Source organism: Lagenorhynchus albirostris, chromosome 9 (assembly GCF_949774975.1).
Source record: "Lagenorhynchus albirostris chromosome 9, mLagAlb1.1, whole genome shotgun sequence".
Taxonomy (NCBI): Eukaryota; Metazoa; Chordata; class Mammalia; order Artiodactyla; family Delphinidae; genus Lagenorhynchus; species Lagenorhynchus albirostris.
In genome coordinates this window covers 45,471,062-45,488,508 of record NC_083103.1, presented here as the reverse complement: position 1 = coordinate 45,488,508, position 17,447 = coordinate 45,471,062, and the positions used below count along the sequence as shown (strand labels likewise).

Genomic DNA, 17,447 nt, shown 5'->3' with positions numbered 1-17,447 from the left:
TTGGATGTGCAGAGGGGGAAAGGGTGGGCATTTCAGGCAGTGGTACAAGTAACAGAAAGGAGGAGCAATGGGCAAGGCCCCTCAGCTAGTAAGCCAAAGGGGGTGAGATTTGAACTAGGTTTATCTGACTTAAGAGCCCATATATTAAGTAATCTACTTATTATTATCAGAATTCCTCAGTCCCTGAACTTCTGAATTCCTAACCTGGAAAATTCTCTTATATTAGACTCATACCTAGAGCCTAAACAAAATCAAGACATACACAGGATTTAAGTTCTAAGATGTATTAAATGACTTATATAACACATGTCAAATGATCAGATTTCTATGTGGCATTAAAGGAGAAATTTTAAAATTTAAATTAACTTAAAAAGAGAAATAAAAGAGGCAAATACAAAACTTTTCTCTGATGAAAATAATTTTCCTAAAATGTGAAATTAGCCCAAAAATTGTCAGGAAAAAACAAGAGACCAATACAAGCTTTCACACTAAATATGGCTTTGATTTCTTTAAAAGACATAAATTAGAGCAATTTAAATGACCAAGTATCTCATATATTTATATGCCCAAAATATATGTTTATGGCCACTGAGCTCACAAAGGTTTTAGTAAAAAAATGCTTTAAGTACCAGATATTTAGTTTTAAAAATACACTTGCTTACAAATACAAATGTAATTTATTTACAGTAACATGACAGGAGAGGATTGAGAAATTTTGCTCTCATTTTCACTCTTTTTCAAAAGAGCACAACTATTCCTGCTGATTCATTTTCTTTATTGAATTTTACAAGCTTTTTGCTTTTCATGTGGTAAGCAATCTTTATGACCAATAAACCATCTTGATTCTATCTAAGCAAGGGATTATACAACTGTGAGATGTTGAAGATAATACAGTTTATAAATCTGAATTCCACTGTCTAACAAAGTGCATAACACATAGTACACACTCATCAAATGCTATTGAATAAATAATTTCAGATGAGGAAAGAATTCTAGTGACCATTTATCCCAATGTTTCTCAATCCTCAGTATGTAACAAAAATACACAGATGCCTGGCGGCGGGGGTTCCCCCTCCTAGAATCCTATTACAGATTCTAATTCAATTGTTTGAGAGTTAGGCCCAGAAAAAAAACCTTTTTTTCTAAAGCTTCCCAGGTAATTCACATACGCAGTCAAGGCTGAGAGCGACTGCATTATCACCAAGCAAACCCAATTCCCTAATTTTATAAAAGGGGAACTTGAAACTCAGAGAGGTTAGGGGACTCACTTAAGATATCAAGATTGGTCAACGGTGATCTAAACCTGAGCTTCTTGATTTGGAGTCCAATAATTTTACCTAAAACCTTATATGCTTTTCCTATCAACCAGAATAGTTTATATAGAGATTTTAAAAAGATAATTCAGACTTGATAAGGTATGCTATTCCTTTCTAATACAGAAGACTGTAGAGCGTAGTAGTAAATAGAAGTTGAGGGAGTTTAGTGAATAGAAGAGAGGTATCTTCTTAGAAGAGAGGTCTGCTGAATAGAAGAGAGGTCTGCTAAGAGAGGAATGGGGTTAGTTGAAATGGAATGAGAGAAGTGGGGTTAGTTAGTTAGTGCGGTACAGCCCTGCAATGCTCAGCACACCCTTCCACAAAAGGGATCATGAGTCTGGAAAACCTCAGCCTTACAGTTTACTGCAGGACGCAGAAGGTGGGGCAAATCAGCAGAGGATGTTAGTAGCTGGATACTATGAATATCCCTAAGTCACAAAATGCTGCCTCATGAAATTATTATAGTTTCAGTGGATGAACCGTGGTTTGCTCTCTAGAAGATACCTTTGGTTCTTCAAATAAGAATCTATGATCCAAATTATCATTAGCTTTGCCAGACAAAAGTTCTAAAAAAAATCTGTGTAGTAAAAAGGCTTACTCTGAATCTGAACTGACTCGCAAATCACTGCACACAGATGGAATCAAAGCCTCATGCAGCACATAGATAACCCTGTTCTGATGGCATTATATGAGCCATACCTAGCTGATCATGGGGAGTCCCTCTGAACAGAATTCTGTATGTGGTGAGGAACAAGGCTCCTTCTGCTGGCAGGAGCTGAGGGCCTCCAAGAAGGCCTCCAGTGGCTTCTTCTCTTCCATCAGGATCCAGCAGGACTCGAAGACCTTCACAAACAATTTCTTCTCCAGGCAGTAGAGCAGGTCTAAGAATCTTGGGCTAGCAACACAGAAAGTTAATTTAAACACAACTCTAGTGGGATTTCCAACCCTTAGACCAAGGTTATCTTTGCAGTTACAGAGCTAAAAAATTTGAGCCAGACTTCCCAAGTAGCCAAAATGAGTAAACAGATTTGGGAAGAGGCAGAAATGATGTTTCTATATCCAAATGCAAAAAGATTCTTCTCAGCATTGCTTATTCACAGTAAAATCATTGGAAATTACTAAACTTTTTGAGATACCTATTCAATGGAACATTTTGCAACCATTAAAAAGAATGACATGGATCTATATATGTGAACATAGAAAGATGCCAGAATACATTGCTAAGTAAAAAAAGAGCTACCAACCAGTGTGTATATTATGATCCCCTTTTAGAATATGAACCAAACTGTTAAAGGTGGTGCTATCATGGTTAAGGGTAGAGGTCGGGGTGAGGAGGACCATGGGGGACTTTCATTTTGTACAATGTGTGCTTCTTTAATGTTTCAATTTTATACAAAAGCATTGTTACTTTGAAAATTGAAAAAACAAATATTTTTAAAAAATGGATGCATCTTTGAAGAGCCTTTCTTAGCCTTTTATAAAGATTAACACAAAAAATTGCCAAGCTATGACCATTTATACATCTTGGGAAGTAAGGAACCACATGATACACTTCCCTGAAGGGTTCAAAACAATTCATCTCTCCTGAAGATATAATACGCTTATTATTTTTTTTTTACTGAGCAATAAAAACTATATAAATCAGCACTATTCTTTTTGTTGGCTCTAGGAACCTCAGAGCTAAACGTAAAGCCAAAGTATAATGATCACTGTGTGTCAGATTTCTGATAGAATTATCTCTCCTTTCCATCTGGCTTCTGATTTCTCCTTTGAATTTATTTTTAGTAGTTCTCTTATACAGGTAAGAGGGTCTTGAACCCTGGTCCCACAGAGTGGTGCCAGACTAACTGCAAAATAATCATCTGGGAGGCTTGTTAAAGTACAGATTCCCAGGCCAAGTCCCAGGGTACTCCTATTCAGGAGGCTGGGCTGGGATTCAGGCCTCTCAATTTTTAATAGACTTCCCAGATGTTTGCGATGTATGCTTGTAATGCATACAGATTCAGGAACCTGGTGATTTTATGGTAATTGCCTTAAGTCATTTTTGGGGGGAAAGAGGCAGGGCATAAAATCGTGGCTTGGGCTTGGAAGTTAGAATGTTCATAATTTATGCCTTGCCTATAAAAGTAGACTCAACAAGAGGTTATGATTGCTCCTTTGTTGATCCACTATTCTGTTTCACTATACTTTTTTATGAGGATCTACATGTAAACTCCTCTCAAAGTTTAATGCATCATTAAAACTAGAGCTGGTCTCTGTAGAAGGTTAGGAGAAGGTACTTTCTGGGGCACAACTGTCTACTGTTGCTATTTTTAAGAGATTTTATACTCTGAAAGCATGTAGTCTGGAATAATTACCTTCTGTATAGGTGGAAGTCTTCTACTCTCTCGATGCACTGCTTCTAGGGTTTCAACGTGCATAGCTACAATTCCTGGGATGAATCAGAGTATTCAAAATGAAAGAGTACCAAACAAGCAGAATTAAAACAAATTCTGGATATTTTAGAATTAAAAACTAATCATAGTTTGGTGGTTCCTCAAAAAGTTAAACACAGAATTACCATATGACTCAGTAATTCCACTCCGAGGTATATACCCAAAAGAACCGAAAATAAGACTCAGATACTTGTACATGAATATTCATAGTAGCACTGTTCACAACAGCCAGAAGGTCAAAACAATCCAAGTGTCCATCAACAGATGAATGGATAAATAAAATGTGGTATATCCATACAATTACAGTATTATTCAGTCATAAAAGGAAATGAAGTTACAATACCTGCTACAACTGGATAAACCTTGAAAACATTATGCTCAATGAAATAAACCAGACACAAAAGGACAAGTGTTATATGATTTCACTTATATGCAGTATCTAGAATAGGCAAATTCATAGAGATAGAAAGTAGATTAGAGGTAACCAGGGGCTAGAGGGTGGAGAATGGGGAGCTGTTGCTTAATGGGTACAGAGTGTCTGTTTGGGGTGATGAAAAAGTTTTGGTAATAGACAGTTGGTGACAGTTGTACAACATTGTGAATATAATTAATGCCACTAAATTTTACACTTAAAAAAGTTTAAAATGGCAAATTTTATGATATATTTTACTATAATTTAAAACTATTGAAAGAAACTAATTGAAACAAAAAATAAATAGCAGGCTAAACTACATGGAAGCCAAGTATTATGCTGGAGAAAACAGACCCATAAGAATAATTCTTATTCAGTTATCTCTAATATTCTGGTTCTCTAATATCTGCAAAGTGATTACCTGGTATCATGCAATGCAGGCTCTTGATGTGATCCTGAGTAACTCCACTCTCTGTACAAACTTTGTCAATAAATCGGGTTATGAAACGCACAACAGAATTGGCAATGTCATTATTCTCTGAATCTTCAAACCCACTTTCTGTATCATAGCTCTCAGCTACACTTCCTGCAATACTAAGAAAGTCAAGGAAAGAAATCATGGTCAGTAAAACAAATGACTACTATATCACAGTGATCTTCCACAGCAATTTAAACTTGCTCAAAGGGACGTATACTCAAGTAGAAACCTCACTTAACTCCATGGCTTCTCTATAAGTGATAGTGGTGAAACACGATGTTCTGTTTGCCGACATTTGGAAGCTATTGTCAGGCATTGTTCTTTGGATCCAGATTTGTTTTTGTAAGGAATACCTTCTGTCATTTTTCTAAGAGGAACTCACGAACCACAGAAAATAAAACAAAAAGAGACTTTAAATTTTATCTGATACTTGGACCTTCTAAAAAAACTTGTCCTTCCAAATTAATTGCCACATGGAGCCAGACAAAGTAATATGGCTATCTTTGGCCTTTGGCAACCGGGGGACATGTCCCTGGTAGGCAAAGTAAAAGAACTTTTTTCAGCAAGTGGCGTATTTTTCCAAATGGAAGAACAAAATTGTCCTATGAACCCTTCTCTTGCCAATATTCTTCTTTCTGTCAGTGAATCACAACCATTTTGGTCACTTTGAAACCATCATTTGTCTGTAGGTGATACAAATCATGCAAAAGAAGGGAATAAATTTGAAATGGAGCAGATGTGAAAGTGTAATACCTGCCCGTGTTGCCTTTTTTTTTTTTTTTAATTCAATAAATACTCCTGCCTCCTACGACTTCTTTTAGACTGCTAGTCATGGAAAAGACTCACTGCCAATTCTAAACTACTCACTTCTCTTTCTTCCAAATCCAACCACATTAGCTGAATCAGTGTTAGAAGTAAAGCAAAGCAATGAATTTGGCCATCACACCATCCCAAAGCATTAACAAACTTAGGTGTCTTAGCCACTCACTATGTAAATCAGATTGTAGAAAATGTCATGAAAGAAAAAAAAGGTATGAGCAAGTGATGGATGTGTTACTTAAGACAGGGAAGTCAGGAAGGCCTCTCTGGGTGGGTGACATTAGGGCAGAGAACTAAATGAAGTGAGGGAGTGATTCTTATGACTATTTCAGGAAGAGTATTCCAGATTGCAGGAACAAGAAGTACAAAGGCCCTGAGGCAGTATCATGCCTCGAATGTTGAACAGGGATACCAGTTTCATTGACGGAAGAGTGATAGGAAATAAGGTCTGAGCAATAGCCAGGGGCCAGATCCTGTTAGGCCTTATGGTTTTATTCTCAGTGGTATGGGAAGTAGTAGGGTTAAGAGCAAGGAATGGTTGAGGACATGATTACAGGCAAATGCAATGGATAAACTGAGGAAAAGGAGGGCCAAGAAACAAATAATCACTTTGACAAGAAGGAGTTCATTAGTAATTTTCCAGAGTGCTTGCTGTAAATTGCTGTGGTGGAAAGTGACTGAAGGGCTGGATCAGTAGTGGTTGAGACATTTGAAAAATCAGAGGTCATGAAAGAGAAGAGAGTATGGGAGGTGATTAACAATAGTTGGATGTAGTGAAAGTCTTTTAATAGAGAAAAGCTGAGCAAGTCTGAAGATGAGGAAAATGGTTGCTTTTTGAAATATGTATAGCAATATTTACCCGAAATACTTTATATTCTGTGCTAAGCCAAGAAGAATAGGAGGGTCTCTGTGTGTCCACATTAGGTACCTGTTTGTGACAATGCTGTTGCTCCCACTTTCCCAGTCTCCTGGTGCTGATGTTCTTAGGAGCTTGTTTTTACTTGTATCTAGTGGAACTAGCAGATTGACCATGAGGTTTGCAAAGTGAATGGCCTGACTGAAGACAGTGCTTTCCTCACGTTGCACCAGCTCCTGCTGAGCTGATTTGCTCAGAGTAGGCCAAAGGCGTAGCTGCTCGGCTGCCAGGTCCATTGCTGTCTTCTCCTGATATTGGTCATCAGGCAGTTTACCCTAAAAACCAAAGCAAAAATATCCAAATCTGGGACTTCCCTGGTGGTGCACTGGTTGAGAGTCTGCCTGCCAATGCAGGGGACACGGGTTCGATCCCTGGTCTGGGAGGATCCCACATGTTGCAGAGCAACTGAGCCCGTGCGCCACAACTACTGAGCCTGCGCTCTGGAGCCCGTGCGCCACAGCTACTGAGCCCGCATGCTGCAACTACTGAAGCCCGTGCTCCCTAGAGCCTGTGTTCCACAACTACTGAGCCCACGTGCTGCAACTACTGAAGCCCTCACACCTAGAGCTTCGCACCCCTCGCACAAAAGAAGCCACTGCAAATGAGAAGCCTGTGCGCTGCAACGGAGAGTGGCCCCCGCTCGCCGCAACTAGAGAAAGCCCGTCTGCAGCAACGAAGACCCAACATAGCCAAAATTTTAAAAATATAATAAAAATTAAAAAAAATCCAAATCTATCACTTGACATGAGCTTCAAAAAACATGGAAGATGTTTTAATAATTCATCTATCAAATACCTATGTCAGTAAAAATGAAAATATATAAACAAAATATAACAACAACATGAAACGTAGTCTTTTTTTCTGAGCTCCAACAGGCCTTGAATGGAACCACATGACAAACACAAGGAAGCAGCAGCAAAACAAAGATGTACACACTTCTCATTGCTAACATTTCACTGCATTTATTTCTCTCTATGGCTCTATCCCCTTCAAGTTGCCAGTTATAACAAATCGTTGACCTGAAGTACCTATTAATGCCCAGGTCAAATGTGCCAGTAGCATTTTCTAGTACTCTGCCGTTTCTTTTCTTCTGCTCTTTGGAGAAGAAGATAGAATGACCAAAGTCACAAAAAATCAGAGCTAGGTTTCTTTGTAAATATGGGAATCAAACATTATCACCACATGGGTATATAGGTGTCCATGGGATTTTAAAGAGGGGTTTCCTATAGGCTGAAGAGTTAAACAACAGCAGTAACCCACATCTGCACAGCACTTTACAGCTTATGAAGAGCTGGTATATCTATAGTCTCACTCATACCTAAACTGGGGATCAGAGACAGACTTTTATAGAATAAAGGACACAGAAGCAGTGACATGTATTTGCTCTATGAACGTTTTTGAGATATACCAATGTTAGCACCACATCTTCTTTAAAAATTATCAAAAGCACCCCACCAGGCCAATTATTTCTAGAATATGACTTCGAGCTAATACTTTTTGGATCTGCTACAAGTTACCCCTTTTCCAAGTGCATCTGGTGTTTTGAGAGTTTTAAATTAAGAAAAAACAATTAAAGGTAATTGTACAACAATAATTTGCAATATCAGATTGATGTCATATAGTGCTATTTGTTATTTAAGTTTCTGTTCTTATCATACTCAATAATAGATCAATAATATGTTTAAAATTACTTGAGATCATAGAAATATGGGACTACTAGGTAGTTTCAGTTAGCTATCGAGGTTCATTTGTCTCACATAATATAAGGCAAATTTAAAATAGAGGAAAGGATCAGCAGCAATGTATTAGCCCAGCATGTAGGATTAAAAATTACTCTTCAATTATATTTCAATAAAAAAATAAATTAAAAAAAACTTTAAAAAAAATTACTCTTAAAGTGAACCAACACTGATAATCAGCCCTTAGTGCTGCTTTAAGTTCAATTAATGAGGACAGTAATTTCTAACAGTTATTATTTAGTATGTGCCAGGAACTCTTCAATGTCCTTTACTTGTATTAGACATTAAAATCTTACAATAATCTAATCTATTGATTTTACCAATGTAGAAATAAGGCACAGAAAGGTAAAGTGAATTGCCTAAGACCAGACAGCTAGTGTATGACATTTCAAAATTTCAGAAAAATTTAAACTGCTCTTTCAAATTAAAACCAATATTCTTTATTTTAAACTATTTTCTTGATAGTTTCCTTAAATTTATTTTATGGTGATAAAAATATATGGAAACATATAGAATACTCCTAAAAGAAGACCTAGATTTATTGCTGGCATACTTTTGAGCATTTATTTAGGAGTCAACTGACTTTAATTTGACATTTCTTCAAGAAGTTAATTGCATAAAGACATCTGCCTAGGTATTTTAGGGTTATTCTTTCTGTTCAACTTCCTATAATTGTTTCCAGTGAATTCTTATTTATTAAAATACAATAAAACAATTCTAGTGCTACAGAACTGTAGTAAGAAGTTATTATGGAAAAAAAATGTCAGAAATCAACAGGAGAAAGAGGCTCACCAGAGGGCTTCCTAAAGTAAACCCCAAATACACTGGTAGGAAGTGGCTAGATTTCCTTTGGCCCTGGGAACACCTGAGTAAGCTTTCCTTGAAGCCAGGACCACAGCCCCACACAAATACCTTTCTTTATCTTACCTTTTGCTTCAGATGTGGGGCATGATTGTCTTCCTTGGCTGAGAGATACAGGGATCGAACCTGTTCCTGCACCGCATTGTAAAAGGTTGTCTCCCAAAATTGCTGATTCGTCCAAATGGGGTGGTCCTGTACACAGGTGTAAGCAAACTGGCTGACTCCAGGGGCCAGTTTCTGTGAGAACACACAATATATATCACCATGGGGCTGACAGAGTCATGACAGTTCAGAAGGTTACAGGGGCCGCAGATAATCATGAATGTGATAAAAGGATTTATCTAAACAATATCTTATGGCAGTGCAAGCTTAGCAATCAGCAACTTACATATTTTTAACTGGCAACTTTGGGCTTGCTATCAAATCCTTCAGGGTTTCTGTCACTTTATCTATTAAAATGGATATTTTAGCAACAGCTAAAAATCAAAGGAATTATATGAATTAGAGAATATATGAAAAGTACCTAAACACTGTACTGTGCACACAGCAAGCACTGTAGAGTTGGTAGCTCTTATTACAATTAGGACATATAATAAAATTCATGACAACCTAAATATAAAACTCCAGATAATTCAAAATTTCTTCTACTTGGTAGTAGAGTACATTTTGGTAGGGTTAGGGGGACACTAATTGAAATGCGAGTGAGCCTACAGCTTTGCCTTGCACACAGAATGAGGGCATATTATGAATCTGGGACTCAAGAGGAATTGCACCCTCCCTCCTGCACACTCCAGCCATTTACCTCCCTACCGAGGCTGCTGTCTGGCTCACAAAATCTGTAGATGACTGTCCCGGGCTTCTGGGGCATTTTCTGGTAACCAAGTCTGGGTGTGAGAAGGTAATCTCAAACCAAACCTTCCTTTCCAGAACTTCCTGCTGGGCTTCTAAGTAAGAGTAAACCCTACTCTGTGATTAACAACAGAGGGAAAGAACACTAACTCTGCAGTCACTTGAGGCTCTTCATAAATCTTTATGCATCTCATTTATACTAAAAATCTCGTTAAGATGCACATTATTATTGCCAATTTAAAGACGAGAAAACAGAAATTCAAGGTTTAAGTGATTGCCCAAGGCCATATAGCAATTACATAAGTGGTGGAACTAGGTTTCAAGCCCAAAGTTTGTTTGTTTCCAAAGTCCCTGCTCTTTTTGCTATAGCAAATTATCTTGCAAAGAAACTGAAAGCAAATCATAAATAAATTAAATACTGTTTAGCACAACTATCTGTTTTTTTTCCTTCACTTTAGGATTTTGTTTCCCAAAGTAGTATTCTGCCTTGAAACCTCTGATATGATTTTAATTAATGCTGCGTTTTAAATTTTACAGACAACTTAGTTGCCAAACTTCAGTAAATGATTTGAGTCACCTTTCCATAGCTGTTTCTTTCACCTCTAAAAGTTAAAGATGTTTCAAAAAATTTTAAATCCATTATTTCTCAGCAAATACCTGATAATACTTTCAATAGACAGATAATTTTTGTTCCATTTTATTCTTTAGAATTGAGTTAATTTGTTTTCTATCAGTAAAGTTTTTGATAATGTAAGTTTTATTTTGAAGTAATTCAATAAGCGAATTCTCTTCTAAAATGTTGGACACTGAAGATCACTCTTAAGGTTATATACATAGCAGTTATGTGGCAAAAAGTTGGTTCATTTCTTAGGGATGCATAACAAATGTATAAGATTCCTGGTAAAAATCATATGCTCAGTACATGCTAATTAATTTCCTTCTTGATTAAGAACAGACTAAACCTACAGCTGGAATAGGCACCATGTATACCATGAAATGTAGTACTTATATAGTTGGAAGTGGGGTGGCTGTGATTTTGCCTAGTAGAGTCTGTGTACTTCTGCATCCCATACGTAAGTCCCTTTCAAGATAGGCCTATGCACTGCTGTTGGGATGATCGTCCATAACTCTTTTAAGGGCTATAAGCTGGAACTGACCATGAAGCACCTATCAGGAGATCCCCAAGGGGAAGCTGTGCAAAGACTGCTCATTTAAGACACAGCTACTCTCCACCTATGGGAATCAAGGACAAAATGTGTGTGGTTCTGTGAGCCACAGATACTGTGAGTCACATACTCCTTCTATACTCTACTTGAGGACACCTGAGATGTGGGTTGAACTGGGTTTATTTTTGCCCCAACCACTCTAAGAAATAACAATGACCTCAGTGGCAGTGCAGAGGCCTATTGTGAAAGAGATTTTAAAGGCATAAAATTTAAACAAGGTAAAAGCATAATTCTCAACTGCCTTTCCCTTGAGTATAGCCAGAGGCAGCACCATTTCTTACAAACACAATGTAACAACAGATTCTAAAATTTTGGAGTTCTGAAATTGTATTAATATAGATGAGCTCAGAAAAACTGAGCTCTTAACAAATCCTTATCAGTTTCTCACATGTGGTCCTTTTAGGATCATCAACAAAACAGAAAGTTATAATTAATTATAAATCTCTTATTACAACTTGACAGAGCACTGTAGGAATCTGAGAGTCTAATGAAGCCCTGCCTCTCTCTTTCAGCAGTTTTCTCACTGATGCTACATATTCACTTTCCTTGGCACATACCAGTTATTATCTACCTGTTTATTCACAAACTACAAGTGAATATGTAAAAACTTCCCTAAATCTTTTGAACAAAAGTGGACTGAATGTGTTCCAAGGCAGAAAAATGGTGTAACAGTGACAGTGGCCCAAAGGGTCAGAACCCACAGCTTGTTTACTAGGTGAGAACGACAGCAAGGTGAAGGGATTATAGGATAAGCACTTTTTGGTGGCAAGTCAGTCACAAATGGTGATGGCATCTGATACATGCATAAGAAATCATTACTTCCCCAATACTTTAAATATTATTATTTTTCCAAATATGAAATGTGCTTCCTTTCTTTGTGGTTTCCTGCTATGTCTTCTCAAGTGCAAGCAAGGGGCACTGAGTTCCTTGCTGTTCAGATGGGCAGATCCACTGCACTGGTGGGTAGGTGTGTTCTTAGGGCCAGCAGAGGGCAGTAGCACCTTATTCTGCCTAGATTCCATCCATATAAGGCTTTTTAAATAAGAATTGCAAAAATGGAGCCATGCATTCTGACTGGGCTAGAAAGTTGGGTGGAAGGTGAATACTGCATGCCCTCACTGTACATTTGAGAGACCCCATAAAGAAAATGGATTTGCCCAAGGTCACACAGCAAGATGGGTAGAAGAAAAGGGAACAGAGATAAGGTTTTCCATTATTCTATGTCATTTCTGTAAGATACAAAAACTAAGATATTTCACAAAACAAAACTATAATTATCTAGAGAAAGAGGCAATGATACTGCTTAGGGGTTCAGATTCATTATGTTCTATGATAGTGTTAATAGTAGTTTTAGTAAACAAAGAAAATAAGCACCCGTAGATAAAACTATCTCATGATTCTGATCACTTTTTTGGTTTGAAAAAAAAGACTTTCCCAAGATGGTTTCTCGAATTGGCCCATATGCCAGCGTTATGACCTTTTATTTTGTACACAGATGAGACTTAATCCACAATGAAGGTTTGAGGGTGGTGGTAATACTGTTGTCAAATGGCATCTTTTTTTCCTCTTCAATTTTGGCAATAATATTTATTTACATTTCATAATAATTCTTATGATTTTATCCTAAATAAACAAGTGATATTTTGCCATGCAATTTTATGAGATGTTTAAGAATGTGTTGACTTCCTTCCTTATCTAGAAAAAATAGCTCTGAAGGTACTAGATTAAGAATACCATTCATTTTCCACAAAGCATTCAAAGGAAACCCAGCATGGGACAAGATATGGAGAATAAACTTCACGGGGCTCATTAACCAGCAGGCCAGATTCAAATCCAAGTAAATGGATACAAGTCATCTCAGAGACGAGTTGGTCAAGGGAAGGTTAAGATATCAGTATGAGAGGCCTATCTAAGGACTGTCTGGCTAGATATGTTTGCTCTCCAGCCCCAAGGCTTCAGTTAGGGAGTTCAGAAGGAAGCCAGATTTCAGGAGAAAAAGCTCCTGGGAGGAGTGATTCCATAAATATGTAGTGTTCTTAAAAAGAATAATTAGAATACAAAGATTCACTGTTTAAATTGCTGGGTATTTCCTATCCAGTTCTGGACACTGGAATACAAGTGTACCCTACGGCACAGTTCAGGGATGGTGCCAGCCAGCCCTTTTATGATTCTACACTGGCCTGTGAAGTCCACATATTAAGTCACTTGAAGAATTAACATGGACATATATATACACTACCAAATGTAAAATAGATAGCTAGTGGGAAGCAGCCGCATAGCACAGGGAGATCACTCGGTGCTTTGTGACCACCTTGAGGGGTGGGAAAGGGAGGGTGAGAGGGAGGGAGACGCAAGAGGGAAGAGATGTGGGAACATATGTATAACTGATTCACTTTGTTATAAAGCAGAAACTAACACACAATTGTAAAGCAATTATACTCCAATAAAGATGTTGAAAAAAACAAAAAAAGAATTAACTTCTGAGTATTTTCTGATGAACTTTGGTGAAATGCTTAGTCTTGAGAGACAAACAAAAGGGAGACAGGAATGGGGAAAACATGTATTCAAAACCTATATTTATCAACTCTTAACCACATCTTAAACATATTTGCTTTGTGCATTTTTTTAAAACAAAGGACATACAACATTATAGATCTGGTTGAAGCCTACTGTGTACCTCTGTTGATCCCATTTCTCTCCTATCCTAGAGGCAACAATGATCCTGAATTAGGTATTTTTCATTCCTATTTATGTTTTTATACCTGTTTATATCCATAAAGAATATATAGGATTATATTGCATTTTATTCCTTATTAATGCTTTTCAAAGTATACATCTTATATTTCATTGATTTATGTAATATTTAATTAAACTATATAATTAATTGGGACAAAACACCTAGCTCTTTGTAAACAAACAACTCAGAAGGGACAGAAAGACAGTGGCCTACAACAACGAATACTGTGTTCATTAGTCAGTGGGGTTTACAGAAAGGTGAGTAATCAAATTAGTTAAACGGAGGTAATGTGAGAATCTACCATAGTTTTTCCTGTTCTACTACCTGATACTGAAGAGTGCAAGTAACCTCAAATGCGTAATGGTCTAAACCTCTCCTGGGCTGCTTAGAAGATCCAGGCACAAAATTTCTACACAAGAAGTATATTCATTCACAAGCATTGCCCAGTATTCATTTGATGTGCCAGTGTCAGTAGCTGGAATGACAGGGTTGAAGTCCTTAAACTATGTATCCTTCTAATGATTCTCTGTATGAAGCTGCTTAGTAAATATTGAGAGAAGAGAGGATGAATCAATTTCTTTCCTTTGTGGTCCAGAATTTAGTAGAAATCAAATACTAGCTTGTTGTCAAGTCCTTTGCCTGGGTCTCGTATTCCTAAAAACACAAAACTGGATCTAAATCCCTGCCTCTTTTTGGTAGGTTTTTAAACGTTATATAAATGATACCATATTGTGTTTTATTCTGCCACTTGGCTTTTCACGTATTATGTTGCTAGACTTATTAAGGTAATAATAATTATTGCTATTATAACTAACTTGTACTGATCTCTCACTATATACATTTGTCAACTTACTTAGTATTTATAGCAATCTTATGATCCACTGAGGTAAGTACTATTATTACCCTTGTTTTAAAGGGGAAGAAACTGAGGCACAGAGAAGTTAAGTAATTAGTCCAAGAGAATATTGCCAGGAAATGGTGGAGCAGAGCTGGGATTCAAACCTAGGTAGTTTAGCTAAGAATTTAATTTCTTAATCACAATTTAACTATTGTGTGAAATTCCACTGTATGAATATATAGCATTTCCTTGTTCCTGTTAATAGATATTTGTATTGTTTCTACCTTTTAGCTATTATAAACAATGGTTCATGTCAACTGTCAACTTCGATTATTAGTTTCAGTACTATTTAATATAGTTCCTGGAACTACTTGAGAGGAGCCTAAGAAATATTCCCATTGTTATCTGTACCAATAAACATTTTTGGGTTATTGTACATTGGTTATTTTTCTAATGAGAAATTATTTCACATAGACTTTTTACAGATCTACTATTTGAAAAAATTAACAATAATTCTTTACTATAAAATATCTAGTCTGTTTAAATTTTTAATTTATCTTATAAATGTTAAAAAGTTTGTCTTTTTCCTTGTTTTTTATTTTATTTTTTTTTTTACAGTTTGTTTGACTCAGGAAGGACCCAAATAAGGTCCATATATTACATTAGTTTATATATCTCTGAGGTTGGTTTTAATCTACAGATTTCTTTACCACCTGTCTGTCTGCCTCTCTTTTTTTCCCACCACTTGCAATCTACTTTTTGAAGAAACTGGATTATTTGTCCAACAGAACTTCCATCCGTCTAGTGGCTGCTGACTGCGTCCCAATGGTCTCACGTGACATATTCTTTTGTCCTCTGCATTTCCTGCAAATTGGTAGTTGGATCTAGAAGCGTGATCAGATTCAGGCTTGATTGTCTGGCAAGAATATTTCATGGAAATACTATTGTAAGAGGCAAATCTGGTTGTCTTTCTTTCTGTAATTTTTTTTTTTTTTTTGCGGTACGTGGGCCTCTCACTGTTGTGGCTTCTCCCATTGCAGAGCACAGGTTCCGGACGTGCAGGCTCAGCGGCCATGGCTCACGGGCCCAGCCACTCTGCGGCATGTGGGATCTTCCCGGACCGGGGCACGAACCCGTGTCCCCTGCATCGGCAGGTGGACTCTCAACCACTGTGCCACCAGGGAAGCCCCTCTTTCTGTAATATTAAAGGCCATTGATGGTCAATGCCTAGATTCATTAATCATTAAGAGCAATAAAATACTGATATTTTCATTCTACCATTACCTCCTCACTTATTAGCTAGAATGTTTCTATAAAGAAAAAGTTCCCCTCATCAACTGTTTGGAGACCCAAACATATAGTGTAAATTAGAAAGCAGGTTAAAAACATGATTTTATCCCTTCATTTATCAGTTTTAAAAACAATGACTTGGGGACTTCCCTGGTGGTACAGTGGTTAAGAATACCTGCCAATGCAGGGGACATGGGTTCGAGCCCTGGTCTGGGAAGATCTCACCTGCCACAGAACAACTAAGCCCGTGTGCCACAACTCCTGAGCCTGTGTTCTAGAGCCCGTGAGTCACAACTACTGAGCCCACATGCTGCAACTACTGAAGCCTGTGCACTCTAGGGCCCACATGCCACAACTACTGAGCCCACGTGCTGCAACTACTGAAGCCTGTGTGCCTAGAGCCCGTGCTCTGCAACAAGAGAAGCCACTGCAATGAAAAGCCCATGTACCGCAATAAAGAGTAGCCCCCGCTCGCCACAACTAGAGAAAGCCCATGCACGGCAACAAAGACCCAATGCAGCCAAAAATAAATTTAAAAAATTTTAAAAAAAACACCAAAAATTTAAAAAATGACTTGTTTTTCCAGCATCTATTACAGATGAACAATTACTTTTTCTTTTTGTAAATTCATATTTTTACAAACTCGTAGATTTTAAAACATATTTAACTATTCTTAAACCTGTTTAGAAACAAGCCAAAAAAAATCTATCCATAAGTGTTTACTGGAAGCTGTGGACTGATGAACCTAATGATGTTGTTTATGACAGCACTGTAAACCAGGAGGATAAAGTATCTGATTGGGAGAATATAATCAGCAGAAAGACTAGTAGATACATAACAAGGTATTTTCTCTGAGGTGTAATTGCAAAAGGAGCAATAGAATAAAGGCATCAGTGAGTCCTGGCACAGGAAATGGAGGAATTTGGTGAGTCATAGTTCTTACTAGGTGTACTTGCAAATGGCCCAAAAGCTCAACAAAAATGTTTATTATAGCATTATCTTTAATAGCTATACCCTCTCCAAAGTTAGCAATTTTAATGTCTAACTATAGAGATGAAAGGTTAGACAAATGATGGTACATTATTAACACAAAAGAATATTATGCTACCATTAAAGTGGTTAATATGATACTGTGCTTATGAATGAAGTGCTTATGCTATATTTCAGAAAAACAAGTCAATTATGCTATGATTATGTCTGTAAGTACACAAAGACTGGGAGGAAAAAGACAAAATGAAAATGAATTAAAGGTAATAGAATTCTGAACAATTTATTTTCCTTCTTCAAAAATAATTTTAAGGGCTTCCCTGGTGGCGCAGTGGTTGAGAATCTGCCTGCTAATGCAGGGGACACAGGTTCGAGCCCTGGTCTGGGAAGATCCCACATGCCGCAGAGCAACTAGCCCCGTGAGCCACAACTACTGAGCCTGTGCGTCTGGAGCCTGTGCTCGGCAACTAGAGAGGCCACGATAGTGAGAGGCCTGCGCACCGCGATGAAGAGTGGCCCCCGCTCGCTGCAACTAGAGAAAGCC

The 17,447-nt window shown here is 37.5% G+C and overlaps 1 protein-coding gene across 2 annotated transcripts in view; it reads right to left on the bottom strand.

Moving 5' to 3' along the window:
* SBF2 (SET binding factor 2) overlaps positions 1-17,447 on the bottom strand; it is a 457,881-nt gene that overhangs the window by 63,377 nt on the left and 377,057 nt on the right. For both annotated transcript variants that reach the window (XM_060159685.1, XM_060159686.1), the window contains exons 18-22: positions 9,043-9,213; positions 6,389-6,651; positions 4,585-4,757; positions 3,674-3,747; positions 2,016-2,211 (exon numbers count right to left, since the gene is read on the bottom strand). In XM_060159685.1, coding sequence (XP_060015668.1) covers positions 2,016-2,211; positions 3,674-3,747; positions 4,585-4,757; positions 6,389-6,651; positions 9,043-9,213 — 877 coding nt within the window. The remainder of the gene's footprint in view (positions 1-2,015; positions 2,212-3,673; positions 3,748-4,584; positions 4,758-6,388; positions 6,652-9,042; positions 9,214-17,447) is intronic.